Below are 19,585 nucleotides of genomic sequence, written 5' to 3'. Positions count from 1 at the left end.
ATGCGTACACAAAGACATGTGTACGCATGCGTTCCCATAGATAGTAATGCGTTTTTTTGGCGCATTCCTTGCGCTACAACCGCATACGCTTCTAGGCGGCAAATTGACGTCTCTAAAATTACTACATGTTGCATTTACCGCGCCAAACCGCAGACGACGAAACGACGCATGCGTCGTCAAACGCGGCAGATCGCAACCGATCGCAGACTCATGCGTCCCTCATGTTAAATATAGGAATACACAATGCATGCGGATTATTGCGGAAGAAACTCTGCGGACACAACCGCAAATGTGAAACCGGCCTTAGTTTGGGGAGGGGCGAGGTGACTTGGCTGTAGTCCGCTTTGAGGCACGTTGATGCGCCTTTCATATTCCCGATCCATGTGTTGGTTGGATTGTGGGTGTCCGTTGACTGGCTCCCGGGCTGGAGACTGAGTCCGTCTTTGACACCTGTACTTCAGTGAGGACAGATGAAACTGCCCCGTGTGTGCACTAACAGAACATATCCAGAATTGTGGGAAAGCCTAAAATGTGTTAACACACAGCAAAATACATCACAACTTATAAGAAAATATTCCAGTGTGAATGTAGACAATGATACAACTAAAGAAAAGGGTCAATGGTCCTGATTAAGTTGGGGTCATTACATGCTTTATTTAATATGGAAATGGTCTCTTCAGAGGGGAAGAGGACTAGAACCATCTATTGGAAGTAGCGATACTAAAATTCAATATCGACCCTTTAACGAGCCTTGCAATATGACTTAGGATAAAAGGCAGACAAGAATCTCAATTTGCAGACGGTGTTTCGGGATGTTGCCCCTCATCAGTGCAAAGTGTGAGATCTCATTTCGCTGCATGAGAGGCTAAGACTGGGGTCTAAGAGGTAACGTTTCTCCTTGTGGAGAGTGACCATGCTTTTTTAAGAAATGCGTGATGTGTAAATTTGGCTTACACCTTACAACTGAGAATAAAACGTATATTTCACCAACATCCCAAGTCTTGCCCCTGTTTTAAAAAAGGTAATCTTATGTGATATAAGTAACCTGAGACTGTTTGCAGGACTCCATTGCTCCACTTTTATAGTCCCAATGTTACATCGAGTTTACCTTGAGTCAGTGAGAAATTTCCACCCAGTTCCCTTTCCTGGGTCTCGCACGTTCTGAGGTTTCCTACAATTAAGAGGCTCATTCTGAACCATCTCTTCTATTTTATGTTTCAGCATCTCAAAGCGTTTCATTTCTTCATGACTTGACCAGTCGTTGGAGAGATCCATGCTGGACCTCAACTCTTTAAGATTCAGTTTCTCGATAGGAGGGAATTCTGGTGGAAGCAAACGTGGAAGGGTTGTAATTATTCAGTGATTAGAAGAATCACAACAGAAGAGGACACGGACAGAAGAGGCCCCTACGTGAGAACAATATATGGGCTCTTTGCAGTCCAATATCTCCTCATAATGCACAATATCACCTGCTTTGGAGATGGTGGTGGGCCACTAACTCTTGAGCCCCTGTGGGGCTGAACACATTGCAGCAATGGTATGTTGCAAACGGGCCTAAGACAAGGTATTCTGGCGCTGCCTGACTTCTACTGCGTACATAGTCTCCAAGATGGCACAGGCTAGAAGTAGCCAGTACTGAGATGGAGTGACTGGTGGATCAAGGAGCTGATTGCAGCTCCTCTGCTCCTGTCCCAGGAGAATTCTTTTACTACTACTATCCTGGCCTATCCTTCATTGGTGTCTGATAGGCTGGGGTCAGACAACCGGCACCCCGCTGATCAGCTGTTATCGGTGTGGGCAGCCACTGGTCAGAAGTACTTACTTGCGGAGCTGGCCGTCTACTTGGAGTGGCCGGGTCTTGGTAATGCACATCCGCCTCCTATTCAAATCAATTAGGGGAGGATGGGTAGTACCCTGCGGCATCCACTACACGTAGACGGCCAGCTCCGCAAGCAAATACTTCTGGCTGCGTCAGCCACCAAAACTGATAAAAGCAGATTGGTGGGGGTGCCGGGTGTCAGACCGCGACCAATCAGACGTTGATGACCTATCCTAAAAGATAGGCCATCAATGTAAAAATAGTGGACAACCTCTTTAACTTTGATCAGGGAAGAAAAAAGCAACAGCTGGATGAGAGGTAGGCGCAAGGGGGCTACAGATTGTGTAAAAGGGGGGAAAGCATAATTATGGTAGGTGCTGATCAAAATGAAAAGGAAACCGGTCACCAGATTTCTGAATGTGAAACAAATACCAAGATCTTATCTTAGGTCAGTGTCTCCCAAACTCCAGTACTCACGACCCTCAAGAAGTCATGTTTTCAGGATTTTCCCAGTATTGCACAAGTGATGGATTTATCATCAAGACATCAGAAACTGTGAAATCCTGGAAACATGATCTGTTGGGGGCGGTGAGGACTGGAGTTTGGGAAACATTGTGCTAGGTATTACATTTCTAAACATGTCCCTTTCAAAATTAGCTACGGTATTTCACTGAGCAGGATAAAAAGACATTATAAAATAGTACAGCATATGTAAATTGCTGGCCAAGATCCAACTGAGTGGTGGTGGAGTGGTGAGGGACCACGGTGTCCTTGCTGATTTTTGAGCAGCCAACAGCAGCCCTGACTGCCTCGAGTACTTATATGTCCGAAGGCGAGGAGATTGACGCCAGTGAAGGCGGGTAGATTGACGCCAGTGAAGGCGGGGAGATTGACGCCAGTGAAGGCGGGGAGATTGACGTCAGTGAAGGCGGGGAGATTGACGCCAGTGAAGGCGGGGAGATTGACGCCAGTGAAGGCGGGGAGATTGACGCCAGTGAAGGCGGGGAGATTGACGCCAGTGAAGGCGGGGAGATTGACGCCAGTGAAGGCGGGGAGATTGATGCCAGTGAAGGCGGGGAGATTGACGCCAGTGAAGGCGGGGAGATTGACGCCAGTGAAGGCGGGGAGATTGACGCCAGTGAAGGCGGGGAGATTGACCCCAGTGAAGGCGGGGAGATTGACGCCAGTGAAGGCGGGGAGATTGATGCCAGTGAAGGCGGGGAGATTGAGGTCAGTGAAGGCGGGGAGATTGATGCCAGCACTGATTGGGCACAGAGATCACATGACATAACAACTTCACATGAGCCTCGCTGGAATGGTGCCGGAATTGGAGGCGAGTATAGATGCTTTTATTTTAACAGTGGCAAGCATTCAAATTGAGAAGTGGCTGTCCTAGTAGTGGACAATCCCTTTAATTGCTGAATTATCTCTAATCTCTGATATGGGTTATAGAGGTTTCATTTGAATTGGAAACTGCTGTGCATTATGTTGGTTCAATAGAAATAAAATTATCATTAATATTTTATTATTAGTACTATTAATAATTGCCAACATATTCTGCAGCATTTTACATCTGCATGTTAGGGCAGGCAGAAGCAGGGAGTCTGTGAGGTGCAGTTTCCAGACAATTTCTGCAGAGCAGGAAGTGTGTGAGGTGCAGTTTTAGCCAATCTGTGCAGAGCAGGAAGTCTGCGAGGTGCAGTTTTAGCCAATCTCTGCAGAGCAGGAAGTCTGCGAGGTGCAGTTTTAGCCAATCTCTGCAGAGCAGGAAGTCTGCGAGGTGTAGTTTTAGCCAATCTCTGCAGAGCAGGAAGTCTGCGAGGTGCAGTTTTAGCCAATCTCTGCAGAGCAGGAAGTCTGCGAGGTGCAGTTTTAGCCAATCTCTGCAGAGCAGGAAGTCTGCGAGGTGCAGTTTTAGCCAATCTCTGCAGAGCAGGAAGTCTGGGAGGTGCAGTTTTAGCCAATCTCTGCAGAGCAGGAAGTCTGTGAGGTGCAGTTTTAGCCAATCTCTGTAGAACAGGAAGTCTGTGAGGTGCAGTTGTAGCCAATCTCTGCAGAGCAGGAAGTCTGTGAGATGCAGTTCCCAGGCAAATGTTGTAGGCCAAGAAGTTTGTGAGGTGCAGTTTCAGTCAATAGCTGCAGAGCAGGAAGTGATGTAAGAGAAGGGGGACACCATTTACCAACTTCTGCTGTACAGCCCAGGAATATGCAGTAGTGGTTGTTGCATCAGTCCCCGAGATAGCAGAATGTTGTATTGCTTCTAAGAGAGACTACTGTGTGATATGGAGGCACCAGAGATGAAGGAATCGATGTGCAGGGCCCTGGTCCAGCAGCCAAGTCAGTACTCCATGACCGCTAGTCGGGAGCTCTATGAACCGCCTCCTACCTCCCGGCATCCATGGCTTCCTTTTTAATGCACCTGCCTGGGGTGACGTCATCTTTGAGGTGAGATGCACACATAACGTCGCTCCAGACCAGGAACTTATGGATTTATTCACTCATCTCTAGGAGGCACCGGAATTCAGCCTGCCCACACGTCATCCACCGCAGTACAAGGTCTATGTATGTGGACCTGCCATATGTATGGACCCTAAGGATATACTCCAAAGTGCTATATTTTCCTGCCATCTCAACAAAAAATGTGGCAAAATCATCACCAAAACAGACAGCTGTGAATACAGGCTAGAGGAATCTATAATATAACGCTGGGAGCGTCACTCTGTCCGAAGCCTTTATAGACTGCGCAGGCGCAAGCGGCGGCGCAGTCTGGACCCCACAGAGTGACGCTCCCAGGAGATCGCGATATGCGTAAGCACTGAACGCACACCGCGATCACCAAAGGAGAAGCAGGGACGTGCCAGGAGGGTGAGTATGCTATATTCACCTGTCCCCCGTTCTACCGATGCGCGCCGCTCCGTCCTCCACATCCTCTGCATGTGAGGTTCAGGTCAGAGGGCACGATGACGCGCTTAATGCGCGCCGCCCTCTGACTGAACAGTCACAGCCAGAGGACCCGGAAGACGGAGCGGTGCGCAGCACAGATCAGGGCCAGGTGACTATAGCAAGTGTCAGGGGCCTGAGCTAGCGGTGACTCCGGCACCTGACCCCCACAGCGCGCCGGTGTCTCCGCCTGCTCAGGCCCCCAGCACTCGGCGCCCAGCGACCATAGGTGAGTATGTTATTTTTTTTTTATTGCATCAGCATACAGGGCATATAATACTATGGAGCATCTTATGGGGGCCATCAACCATAATGGAGCAGCATATGAGGCATATACTATGCAGCATCTTATGGGGGCCAACAACCTTTATGGAGCAGCGTATGGGGCATATGGATGGGAGCAGCAAATTACAGAACGGTGGCGCAGGATGGGAGCAGCACATGACAGAATAGGGCAGCACATGGCAGAACTGTGGCGCAGGATGGAAGCAGCACATGACAGAACGGGGGCACAGGATGGGTGCAGCACATGACAGAACGGGGGCACAGGATGGGTGCAGCACATGACAGAATGGGGCCGCAGGATGGTAGCCGCACATGACAGAACTGGGGCGTAGGATGGGAGCAGTACGTGACAGAATCGGGGCTCAAGATGGGAGCAGCACATGACACAATGGGGGCGCAGGATGGGAGCAGCACATGACAGGATGGGGGCAACAGATAGGAGCAGCACATGGCAGGATAAGGGAGCAGGATGGGAGCGCAGGATGAGAGCAGCACAAGAAAGGATGGGGCGCAGGATGGGAGCAGCACATAACCAAAATGGAGGCGCAGGATGGGAGCAGCACATGACAGCATGTGGGTGCAGGATGCAAGCACTACATGACAGGATGAGGCCGTAGGATGGGAGCACCACATGACAGCATGGGGGCGCAGGATGGGAGCACATGACAGGATGAGGGCTCAGGAAGAGAGTAGCACATGACAGGATGGGGGCGCATGATGGTAGCAGCACATGACAGGATTGGGGTGGAGCATAGGAGCACCACATGACAGGATTGGGGTACAGGATGGGACCACCACATGACAGGATTGGGGTACAGGATGGGAGCACGTGACAGGATTAGTGCTCAGGAAGACAGTAGCACATTACAAGATGGAGGCACACAAAACAGGATGGGGGCGCAAGATGGTAGCAGCACATGACAAGATTAGTGCGCAGGATGGAAGCCACACATACCAGGATGGAGACCATATACCAATATAAATGCTCGCCACCCGGGCGTAGAACGGGTACAATAGCTAGTGTTTTCTATATGCACAATTTACATTATCGTACTGTATAGTACAAGAATCAATTGAGTCAAGTTTGAAGAACAGAAAACTATAGAGGCAGCGAGCACATAGAGATGAAAGGTTTCCACTGTGCAGATCATCTTTTCTGTAGGTGTGTAACTAAAGTCTATACATCGGCTATAAAGCTCGGTAACTGCAATCTCATCTTACCCGATATACCAGATTCATGATCCTCCTTCTTACAGGTACGTAGAAAAGATAATATGGATGCAAGTCCTTTGTGAACAATATCTTCTGGTGGAAACTCAAGAGGACAATGCCTAAGATTTAAGGCTTTTAGTGTAGACAAGTTACCTGCGAAAAAAAATCCAAAAGCAAAAATGTAACTTAAGCCGCCATGTGTTACAGTCCGTGATTCCCAGAACCGGCCGTGGACCTCCTGACCCAAACTCATGAGCCTCTTAGGCTTAAATGAGGCTATAAAGACAAGGACTGGAGACCCATGGCCGGTCAGTGCACCGCAGTCCGTATTTGGACCATGACACTCGGGTGTGTGAATGTGGCACTAATCAGGATTAAAATCGGAGAATACAAAAGTACGAACTCTGAAGGAGTTGTCTGCGTGCTAAAATGAAGTCTTCAATTTGACTTTGGACGCCGTCTGCCTTGTTGCACTTGATTGCTCCATCCTGGAAATCATGAACATAGACGCTAACTAATGGGAAAAGAGCATTAGCCTTGTAAATAGCTGTGCACATCTGTTGGCTTAGTATGATGCGGAACTTAAGGGCAGCACAAAACTGTACAGAACAGGCGCCTAGTGGCCAAAATGGCACACAACAATTGTGCCAAATTGTGCCATGTGGCTACCAGGAGCTCTTAAAGAATTCTGCAGATTCATGAGCCGAGTATCTTGATGAGAATTGCCGTCCCCCCACCTCTTCCCATCTCCCGTGGAGCATCAGAATACCGTATATACATCAGCCTGATATACACTCTTCTAGCAGCCATTTTAAAGGGAATCTGTCAGCAGGTTTTCGCATTCTAATATGAGAGCAGCATAATATAGAGCATGAGAACCTGATTCAAGTGATGTGTCACTTACTGGGCTGCTTGGTGCAGTCTTGATAGAATCCCTGCTTTATCTGCTGTAGATGTAGCGGTGCTCACAATTGCTGAGCTGTGTATAACCCCGCCCACATCCCTGATTGGCTGCTTCCTGTGTACACTGTGCATTATCAGCAAGCTGCCAATCAGTGGTGATGGCGGGGTTACACAGATTAGAGTGACTGACCTGCATGTGAGACTTAGTCCTGTAGCGATATTCTCCTGCTGATAAATCATCTATTGTATTGAAAGTACAGCACACAACCTAATAAGTGACATATCATTAGAATCAGGCTATATTACGCTAATAGCAAAGACTTGGTGACAGATTCCCTTTAAACAGACTTGTTATGTTTTTTAGGCCACTAGGATTGCGAGCCTGTAGCTGTAACATGCTGCCCATACATAACACAGCATATTCAAAGGAAAGATCCACTTGGTGACCATCATTATGTCTTTTTACTGACCTGAGAAATAAAACTAGCATTTCCCAATGGGTAAAAACACAGCAGCTGTCGGCTGTACACTGTAGCAGACACCCAGCTGCATCAGTCACGATTGGTGTTGGCGCTTAACCACTTAGTTGCTGCTGTCAATAGCGACTACAGCATCTAAATGGTTAACAGAGTGTGGGGGGGGGAGCTCCCTCTTTAACCCCATCAGCACTCTGAGACCATGAATGTTTGGTTCTAATGGTTGATATTGCAATTCACGGCCAAGTAATGGCCTTAGACTCCGCAGGGTATAGGGGCCTGTTCAGATGTCAGCAACACTTAGGTGGCCAAAAAAATATTTTTCATTCCTGACATACCATTTTGCACTAATTCCTGAAAAGCGGCAGAAGTTTTAATAAACTACCTGACAGTAGTCTTGAATATGTTGGGGGTGCTGTTTTTTTTAAATGATATTACATTTGGAGGGGGGGGTTTACAATATACAGGTCCCCCAAAGTCATTAAATAGGCCCCTAAAAAAATTGCTGCTACGTTTTTAAACTTTCAAATATCCTAACAAAATAAAAGGACATTTTACAGATGGTGCTGATGTAACGCAGACATGAGGGAAATGTTATTGACTTTTTTTCGTGTGGTGTGAATATCTGGATTACATGGATAACACTGGTCTAAAAAAAAATAAAAATAAAACATTTTCTGGCCTGGACTTTAAGAACAGTTTTAGACTAATTTGAGGGTGCTGAATTCAAATCTGATCTTACAATTTCTCTATCACATCACGTTTTTGCGCTATAGGTATTTAGCCCATTTTCAAGAATTCCATGATAAATATAAGTAGTGTATGAAAAGTGCCGGTTTATACGGTTCACTAAGGTAAATTTAGTTTTAATTTAGTCTCCCAATAAATGTGAGAATACCTTTGTTTTCTTTGAACATGCATAATTCCCATTTGTTATGATAACACCCTTGTTTTCTGTGCTACTGGGACAGTAGAGCTACAGCAGAGCATTGGGTGAAAACTGAATGGCCTCAGCGACAGAGTTTGGCATCTGGTTATAAGAATGTCATCCATGATCCTATAGTGGATAGGAAGGACATTGTCTTTCCTTTCTTACACATAAATCTTGGATTGATGAAGCAGTTCGTCAAAGCTCTCAGTCACAGTGGAGAATGCTTTAACTATATATGTTCAACTTTTCCTGGTCTTAGTGAAGAGAAGAAAAAGGCTGGAATATTTGATGGACCTCAAATAAGAACACTTATGGGGGACCCAAATTTTATCACAACAGTGAATGAGACAGAAGAAAGAGCTTGGAATGCATTTTGTAATGTGGTGCAGAATTTTCTAGGGAATAAGAAGCAGACAACTATGAAGAGATTGTGGAAGAGCGACCAATGAGTCTGCGAAATCTTGGATGTAGAATGAGTATCAAGAATCACTATTTACACAGCCATTTGGACTTTTCTCCAGAGAACCTTGGGGATGTGAGCGAGGAACAAAGGGAGCGTTTTCATCAGGACATTAAAACAATGGAAGAACGGTATCAAGGTCGGTGGGACTCGCATATGATGGCTGACTATGGCTGGAGCTTGACGAGAGACAACCCAGAAGCCGTACATCACAGATCAGCCAAGAAAAGAAAGTTCACATAACTGCCATTGTCATTCATTGTGTGCCATATATATGTGTTTTTATATTTTGTAGTTTAATTCTGTAAGTATATTTGATTTGCTGCACATAGACTTTGTAATCTTTGTTATTCCTTGATTAAAAATATACAAAATGCAGTCCCGAAAATCATGTGTTTTTATCATAAAACATTAGGAGTAATTTTCATCAAAAATTGAAAATATCTCGAAATCCTGATGTGATAGCCAAAAACGGAGTTCATATTCGTAATCAGCAGCCAAAATTGACTTAAAATATGTTTTAAAACCTTTTGCCAGAAAAATTGCGTTGACCGGTGTAATCATTCAAAGTTTGAAAATTGCTAATTTTTTTTATTTTTTTTTTTAAATCAAACTTATGATATTTATTTTTATAAATAAACGCAAAACATATAGACCTAAATTTACCATTAATATAAAGTATAATGTGTCACGAAATAAAACAATCTCGAAATCACTGGGATATGTTGAAACATTCCAGAGTTATTGCCGCATAAAGTGACGCTGGTCAGCTTTGAAAAATTTGTCCTACTCTATTCTAAAAATGTCCTTACGCTATTTTGAAGATAATAACACAAAATGTAATAATGACAAAAGAGTGCAATTACAGGGGCTTTCCATGAATTATTACATATTGATGACCTACCCTAGGATATGTCACTGATATTAGATCAGTGGGGGTCTGACCTGGATCCCTCAACGATCAGCGGTCGAATGTGCAGTGAACGAAGCTGAAATGAGACAGCGCCAAGCACGGGGTAGTGGCCATTCTTGGGTACTGCAGCTAAGCTTCCAGTTGAGCTGCAATACCACAAATTTACCACTACACAGTGTATGGAGCTATTGTGTTCCTACACTATGTACTGTACATCTGCCCACTGTGGGTGCTGCAAACAGCTGATCGGCGGGATTCCATGGTGTCAGACACCCACCCGTCCGATATTGATCACCTTTCAAGTTGGGAAAAACACATTAATCCTATTGCTACTAAACTCCACCGACCCTTGCACTGTCTAACCTGCTAATTCCACCATGAAGGCGCCGAAACCCATAAATCTCTGCAGGTTTTCATAACGCGCCAACGAAAAGAAAAACAATATTATATTGTCACAGTATGAAATACATTTGGGCGACCATCTATATAAGCAAACTTCTGAGCGGTGAAATACAATTGCCAAAATGCATTAGCAAACATTCATGCTCAGCAGCACAGAAAATGGCTGCAATTAATCTTAACTGTTACGACGTCAAGAAAAAAAAAAAAACGGGGGGAAACCAAAGCCCATCAGAGTCGCGGCTCAGCAGACGGAACTGGAACAGATCTATTAATGGTTTTATGGAAGTTTAAAGTACTTAGCGGGATTAAAACAAAATGCCGGTGTTAATTTAAAATCTGCTCGCTGCTTCCAACACAACAAAGCCGCAGCCCCCGGCGGACGTACCGTGCCGCATATCGGGGGCTTATTTCACCGTGTAAAGTACACGTAGCACAATGTGTAGAATCAGTGCTAGAAAATCAGAAATGGGAAATTGTTTCCTTTGTTTTATTTGAAAGGAAATGTACTAAAAGACAGCGGAGAAATTTATAGGCACAAAGTTGAAAAGGGGTCCGACGCCTATGACTTGGGTCTTGGAAATCACGGTGATCAGCACTTACAGGGCAACAACAGTAGTCGCTGTTACAGGGCCCCTATGTCTTAGGGCTCTTACAGATAAATCCACACTGGCATAATGGCTTCCATCAGAAATGGTGGCGGATCCACAGGACGATGGGACTTATAATGGGGGGCATCGAGGGTCAAGTTGAAGTTGTTGTTTTTTTTACCCACTGATTACACTGCGCAATAAATTTCAAGGAAGTTCTTGTCCACTGAGAAAATCTGATTGCATCTTATAGATTTTGATATGCGGAACACGAATATGTGCTCCCAAAGTCTGTATCACGTAAGGTTTTTAAGAAACAACAGTTTATAGTCTACATTATGACGTCCGAGACACTACATACATGTGCATCAATGTCAGTAGCAAAAGCAATTGTTCGAAAGTGTTTTGCCGCCGACTTTAGTTTAGAATCCGTGTCAGATGCTTCTCGAATAAGATTTCAGCAACAGTCGGCCAGCACTGACGGACTCCACTTTCCCTGGTACCTTTTCTCCATCATCACAATGTCTTGGTGAAATCTTTCACCGTGTTCATCGCTAACGGCATCAAGATTGGCTGAAAAAAAAAGTCCAAGTGAGAATGTAGAAAATGCAGTTTTAGTGACAGATTGCATTTCATCCAATGATATGCCGTGAGCATGTGGTCCACGAGTTGTTCAAAGTCCGGTGCCTTGCTGTCGCCAAGGAAGTTGAAGGTCACATCTTTAAAGGCTCTCCATCCCACTTGTTCAGCACCTTGCATCAAAGCTACTGTCGTTCATTATAGCTCTGATCTGTGGGCCAATAAAAATACCTTCTTTAATCTTTGCATCACTTATTCCTGGAAATTTCTGTCGCGAGTAAGAAAAGGCTTCCGATTCTTTGTTCATTGCTTTCACAAAATTCTTCATAAACCCAAGTGAGAAATATCATTGATGGATCGACTAGAGTTAACATTCTTGTGTCCAGCACCCAGGTTTTCACGGAGTGGCCAGTCTTTTGTGAAATAGTGCATTTCTCGTGCATTTCTCGTGCACGACTGTCCCACTCACAAATAAAACAACAATACTTGGTATATCCAAGCTGCAGTCCAAGAAGAAGAGCAACAACTTTTAGATCACCACATATGTTCGTTATAATTTCTATAATTAATGTGGGTCAACAGTAACTCCATGTTCTCATACATTTCTTTCACGTGTACGGCAGGCAATTAGTATAGAAGGATAGATATTTCCGTTGTGTAGTAAAACAGCCTTCAGACTTAAAACTGATGAGTCAATGAACAGTCGCCATTCCTTCGGGTCATATTCGCATCCAAGAGCACCAAACAACCCCAAGACGTCGTTGCAAAAGGTTAAACTGTCGACATGCTTTTTTTTTTTTTTTAAACTCTTTTTATTGAAGGATTCCACAAAATAAGATAACAAACATATGATATCATAGCATCAAAATAATCCACATTCAATTGGTATCCCCATTATCCGCTCCAGTGTATCTACGACCTCACACCAATATCTCCGTATAATCCTACAGTTCCAAATAAGGTGCCAGAAATCAGCCCCCGATTCCCCACATCTGTGACAGTCATCAGTCGCCCCTCTACCAAATTTATGTAGTCTAACTGTCGACATGGTTGAAAAATTGATTAAGGTCTTCTTGACGACTGCGAAAAACAGAAACTCTTGTTCCTGGTAATAAGAGATTCCGTTCTTGTAGCCTTGATCCCAATAATTCTGCCTCTTTGACAATTTCAAATCTCTGCCCAAGTCACTCAGATCAGCTTGACTCGACAGATGTGGATTAGGCTAGGTTCCCATTGCGTTAATGGGAGAGCGCTAACGGACAGCGTTGCACGGCGAAATTAACGCCGTGCACCGCGTCCGTTAGCGCTCCCATTGCCGGCAATGTTAAAGCGCATTGCTAGCGCGTGTCATTTTCGGCACGTGCTAGCGATGTGCCGGTCTTTTGTAGCGCGCCTCGGACGCTGCTTGCAGCGTTCGCGGCGCGCCAGAGGTCCGTTCCCCGCTCTCGCAGATCGGGGACGTTAACGCGACCCCTAAACGCGGCCCCGAAAAAGACATTGCGTTCGCGCAATCCGCTAGCGCTAAACGGATTGCACTAACGCAATCTGAACCTAGCCTAAGATGTAGAAGGCTCAAAGTCTGGGTCTGCAGCAGTTTCATTTTCCACTGACATTGTTAGTTCATCTTCGTCGTCCTCCATTGTCCATACTTTGGGTGGCTTTGGAACACGAAGACTTTCATCGTGTGGCACTGGTCTTATGGCTGAAGGAAGATTAGGATATTCTATTGATTTCTTGTTCTTTGCTGAATATCCTGTTACATTTGTAAGGCAGAAGTAGCAATCTGCTATGTGATCTGTCTGCAATCTCCATATCACTGGGACAGCGAACGGCATTGAAGGTCGTGATTCATTCAGCCATGCTCTAAGGTAGTGTTCTCCAACTCCGGTCCTCAAGAGCCACCAACAGGTCATGTTTTCGGAATTTCCTTAGTATTGCACAGGTAATACCTTTCCAGGTGATGCAATCATCACCTGTACATCACCTGTACAATACTAAGGAAATCCTGAAAACTTGACCTGTTGGTGGCTCTTGAGGACCGGAGTTGGGGGAACACTGTTCTAAGGCTTCTAGAACAAGATGCACGGCATATATGAGGTGCCCACTGTTTGTCCTCATCTCCACTTGAACAGTGAAAGTATAGTTCATATGCTTTCTTAACAAGTGGAGTCGTCATTTCCTTTTTTTGTGCTGTCATTGTATATTCTCCGCATATGTTGCAGAAATTATCACTGCTGTTGAGACACTGACGCAAAATTTCGAAATATATCTTCAGTTTTCACAATGAAAAGTATTCAGGCAAATCACATATATGATAGTAACTAGATGGAGGCCCGATGCTATCGCATCGGGAGGGCGGTAGTGTCACGATGGGGGCAGGCTTCGCAGCGTTGAGAATCTCTCCCCCCCATGTGCTCAGAGCTCCTGGGCAGGGGAGGAAGCAAAAGACAATACTGACATTACAGCAGGAGATCGCAGAGGATACATTTTGTGAGGTAAAATATTGTTTAAAAACTGTCAGTGAAATATTTCAACTCGCAAAATGAATGAATATAATAGACTGACCATTAAAATACTCCTATGATTGTGACATATCTTTTTTTCCTCACTGTACAGTAGGAGATTTACTCTATCATCATCCCCACTGCACACGAGGGAATATATCCTATCATTGTCTCTACTCTATGCCAGGGTATATAACCAATCCTTATCCCCTTTAAACCTCAGGCAATATACTGTATAACCTGTGCTTGTCCCTCCGGACTCCAGGGAATATAACCTGTAATTATCTCCTCTATATAATGGGCAATATAACGTATCTTTGCTCCACTAGACATCAGGGTCTATAACCTACCCTTACCCCATGTACACCAGGGAATATAACCTATCATTATCCCTACTGGACACTAGACAGTATACACCCTATCCTCATCCCCAATGGACGCCATGGACTATACTTATACTTACCCTATTAGAACTAGAAAATATATAACCTGTCTTTATCCCACTGAACATCATGAAATATAAACTATACTGATCCTCAATGGACACTAGCAAATATATAATATATCCTTCTCTCCACTGGACACCAGGGAATATATAATTTATCCTTCTCTCCACTGGACACCAGGGAATACATAATTTATCCTTATCTCCACTGGACACCAGGGAATATGGGAATATATAATCTATACTCATCCACACTGAACACAAAGGAATATATAATCTATTCTTATCTCCACTAATCACTAGGAAATATAGCCTATTATATTATTCCCACTGGCAACAATGGAAAATAACTTATTATCTTATCCACTAGGCACCAGGGAATATAACTTACTCTTATTCCCACTGAACAACAGTGAATATAACCTATCCATATCTCCACCGAACACCAGGGAATATAACCTATCCATATCTCCACTCAACACCAGGGAATATAACCTATCCATATCTCCACCGAACACCAGGGAATATAACCTATCCATATCTCTACTGAACACCAGGGAATATAACCTATCCATATCGCCACCGAACACCAGGGAATATAACCTATCCATATCTCCACCGAACACCAGGGAATATAACCTATCCATATCTCTACTGAACACCAGGGAATATAACCTATCCATACCTCCACCGAACACCAGGGAATATAACCTATCCATATCTCCACTGAACACCAGGGAATATAACCTATCCATATCTCCACCGAACACCAGGGAATATAACCTATCCATATCTCTACTGAACACCAGGGAATATAACCTATCCATACCTCCACCGAACACCAGGGAATATAACCTATCCATATCTCCACTGAACACCAGGGAATATAACCTATCCATATCTCTACTGAACACCAGGGAATATAACCTATCCATACCTCCACCGAACACCAGGGAATATAACCTATCCATATCTCCACTGAACACCAGGGAATATAACCTATCCATATCTCCACCGAACACCAGGGAATATAACCTATCCATATCTCCACCGAACACCAGGGAATATAACCTATCCATATCTCCACCGAACACCAGGGAATATAACCTATCCATATCACCACCGAACACCAGGGAATATAACCTATCCATATCGCCACTGAACACCAGGGAATATAACCTATCCATATCACCACCGAACACCAGGGAATATAACCTATCCATATCTCCACTGAAGACCAGGGAATATAACCTATCCATACCTCCACCGAACACCAGGGAATATAACCTATCCATACCTCCACCGAACACCAGGGAATATAACCTATCCATATCGCCACTGAACACCAGGGAATATAACCTATCCATATCGCCACTGAACACCAGGGAATATAACCTATCCATATCACCACCGAACACCAGGGAATATAACCTATCCATATCTCCACCGAACACCAGGGAACATAACCTATCCATATCTCCACCGAACACCAGGGAATATAACCTATCCATACCTCCACCGAACACCAGGGAATATAACCTATCCATATCGCCACTGAACACCAGGGAATATAACCTATCCATACCTCCACCGAACACCAGGGAATATAACCTATCCATATCGCCACTGAACACCAGGGAATATAACCTATCCATATCTCCACCGAACACCAGGGAATATAACCTATCCATATCGCCACTGAACACCAGGGAATATAACCTATCCATACCTCCACCGAACACCAGGGAATATAACCTATCCATATCGCCACTGAACACCAGGGAATATAACCTATCCATATCTCCACCGAACACCAGGGAATATAACCTATCCATATCTCCACCGAACACCAGGGAATATAACCTATCCATATCGCCACTGAACACCAGGGAATATAACCTATCCATACCTCCACCGAACACCAGGGAATATAACCTATCCATATCGCCACTGAACACCAGGGAATATAACCTATCCATATCTCCACCGAACACCAGGGAATATAACCTATCCATATCGCCACTGAACACCAGGGAATATAACCTATCCATATCGCCACTGAACACCAGGGAATATAACCTATCCATACCTCCACCGAACACCAGGGAATATAACCTATCCATACCTCCACCGAACACCAGGGAATATAACCTATCCATACCTCCACCGAACACCAGGGAATATAACCTATCCATATCGCCACTGAACGTAATCTACACTTATCTTCACTGGACACAAGGCAATTTATAATCAATCCTTTTCCCCACTTTCCACCAAGGGAATATTATCTACCCTTATCCCAACTGACAACAGAATAAAACCTATCCTGATTTTCACTAGACACCAGGGAATATAAGTCAGTCTTATCTACACTGCGGCATATAACCTAATTTTATCCATGGTAACTATGGTATTTACTCTCCAACCCAGTCGGCACCAAGAAATATATAATAATAATAATAATAATAATAATAATAATAATATAAATTAGTCTTATTTTCACTGGACACCAGGGACAATATCATATGCTTATCATATGTCTATAGAACCTTAAAATAACTAACAGGTCTAACCAAAATGTAACAATTTACTATTTTATATATTTATATATTTATGAGTAAATGTTGCATGCAAAGTGCAGTGGTGATTGGAATAGTTCCTCAAGCTCCTTCAACCATTGTCCCCGAGTGACCCCCATAAAGATGTGCATTATGGGGTTAATATTTTTCCCGTTAGTGCAATGATGCTGAAGACAAAATTCTGCTCTGTTTTTTTTTTTGCAACCCGTTTTATTCGTTAGTCTAAAGAGTAAACAATATCCGGTGTTAAAATATGCAAATTATTAATCAGGAACTCGCCAATTAAATCATTATTCCATTGCAATCAAATCAGCGTCAAAAATCAATAACACCTGATGAAGGGTGTACGGCAAGTAAAACATCCAGCTACAGTGATTACGACAAATCCACCTAATTGTAATCTTACCCTGATGAATTAACCTCATGGATAAAAATAGGTCACATGCGAAATGTATACAAAATATAATATTTAAAATTTCATTAGTCCAATATATTATTAACCCCAAGCTGAAAAAGCAGGTGCCCCGGGCGTCTTATGCACAACGTACAAAAATACTGATGCACTAAAAAAGACACAATCGAGCAAAATATATAAATAAACTTCATTGTCTTAGGCTGGTTTCACACTTGCGTTTTTATCTGCATGCGTTTTTAAAAAAAACGCATGTGTGAAAAAACGCATGTAAACGCGGTAAAACGCATGCGTTTTTTAGACGCATGCGTTTTTATAGAAAAACACAAGAAAACAAGAAAAAACCAAAAAACCCTAACCCTAACCCTACCCCTAACCCTACCCCTAACCCTAATCAGTGGCCACTTATATAAGTGCCACGTATTTAAGTGCCACGTATTTAAGTGCCACGTATTTAAGTGCCACGCATTTAAGTGCCACGCATTTAAGTGCCACGCATTTACGTGCCACGATATTTCAGTGCCACGTATAACCACGTAGTTATAGTATTTATAGTACGTGGCACTTAAATACGTGGCACTGAAATACGTGGCACTGAAATACGTGGCACTTAAATACGTGGCATTGAAATACGTGGCATTGAAATACGTGGCATTGAAATACGTGGCACTGAAATACGTGGCATTGAAATACGTGGCATTGAAATACGTGGCACTGAAATACGTGGCATTGAAATACGTGGCATTGAAATACGTGGCACTGAAATATGTGGCACTATGACTGTCAGAAAATGTTCAATAAACGGTTAGGGGTGAGGTTTGGGGTAGGGTTAGGGTTAGGGTTTGGATCCCTTTATCACCTTGATGGTGGTGGGTGACTTTTCAGTGTGTTTTCTGGGTTTTTTTTCTATAAAAACGCATGCGTTTTTAACGCAAAAAAACGCATGTGCTTAAAAACGCATGCGTTTAGATAGACAGCAATGCATTTTTTTGCCGCGAAAAAACGCATGCGTTTGTAAACGCAACCAAACGCATACAAAAAAACGCATGCGTTTTCAATGTTAAGTATAGGGGAAAAAAACGCATGCGTTTTCAATGTTAAGTATAGGGGAAAAAAACGCATGCGTTTTTTTGCAAAAAACGCTGCAGACAAAAACGCAAGTGTGAAACCAGCCTTACATAATAAAACTTTAAAAAAATGAAAAATAAAATATTAACACAAAAGGGTGTAAATATTACTGTATTTACTTTTTATATACAATCCACACAATACTTCACTTACCAAGTTCTATAGGAAGCGCTCTGATGGGATTTCCTTCCAGAAGGAGATATTGTAGGTGCCTGTGGGAAAAGTAAAGACAGGCTTTTTGTAGCAGCGAAAGGGTGCAGGGATCTAGTGGAGTGGGCGGCTTTAACATCTTGGTTGACGACAAAACTATGCAGAGTGCAGCAATCAAGATGTGTTTGTACTGAGAACTTTGTTCATCACAGTTGATGCCTATGCAGAGCACTAGAGCAGATGACAAGGTGGGCTTTGTCATCTTGGACACAGCCTATGCAGAGTGCAGCAGCCAATGCTAAACTCATCTTGACTGTTGTGCTTTGCTGCACTCAGGGGCGTACACAGAAATCATGGGGCCTCACAGCATAAGTTCTTTTTTTCTAACCCTAAGGTTAGGGCTAGGGCTCTTGGCTAGAGGTAGGACTGGTTATGATTAGGTTAAGTCTGTGTGCACACGTTCAGGATTTTTTTGCATTTTTTACGCTATAAAAACACAATAAAAACGCTTAAAAAACTCATACATATGCATCCCATCATTCATAATGCATTCCGCAATTTCTGTGCATATGTTGCATTTTTTTTTCCTCGAAAAGAACGCATCTCGGTAAAAAACGCAGCATGTTCATTCATTTTGCGGATTTTTCCCACTATATTATTGCATTGGGAACCCGGAAAAAAAACGCGAAAAATCCGCAAAAAACGCGGAAAAAAAAAAAACGCATGCGGATTTCTTGCAGAAAATGTCCGGTTTTGTTCAAGAAATTTCTGCAAGGAATCCTGACGTGTGTGCACATAGCCTTAGGGCTAGGACTAGGATTTGAGCTAGGGTTAGGGATAAGAATAAAACATTTTTGCAG

At 43.7% G+C, this 19,585-nt stretch overlaps 1 protein-coding gene across 2 annotated transcripts in view; it reads right to left on the bottom strand.

Moving 5' to 3' along the window:
* The window catches only part of LRRC27 (leucine rich repeat containing 27), a 52,139-nt gene that overhangs the window by 18,544 nt on the left and 14,010 nt on the right, over positions 1-19,585 (bottom strand). The window contains exons 4-6 of one of the 2 annotated variants that reach the window (XM_077258444.1): positions 18,729-18,787; positions 6,266-6,409; positions 1,109-1,322 (exon numbers count right to left, since the gene is read on the bottom strand). In XM_077258444.1, coding sequence (XP_077114559.1) covers positions 1,109-1,322; positions 6,266-6,409; positions 18,729-18,787 — 417 coding nt within the window. The remainder of the gene's footprint in view (positions 1-1,108; positions 1,323-6,265; positions 6,410-18,728; positions 18,788-19,585) is intronic. The other variant, XM_077258445.1, reaches the window with a different exon arrangement.

The sequence above is a fragment of the Ranitomeya variabilis genome, chromosome 4 (assembly GCF_051348905.1).
Source record: "Ranitomeya variabilis isolate aRanVar5 chromosome 4, aRanVar5.hap1, whole genome shotgun sequence".
Classification (NCBI taxonomy): domain Eukaryota; kingdom Metazoa; phylum Chordata; class Amphibia; order Anura; family Dendrobatidae; genus Ranitomeya; species Ranitomeya variabilis.
The sequence above is the reverse complement of the archived record's forward strand: the minus strand, read 5'-3'. Positions and strand labels throughout refer to the sequence as shown.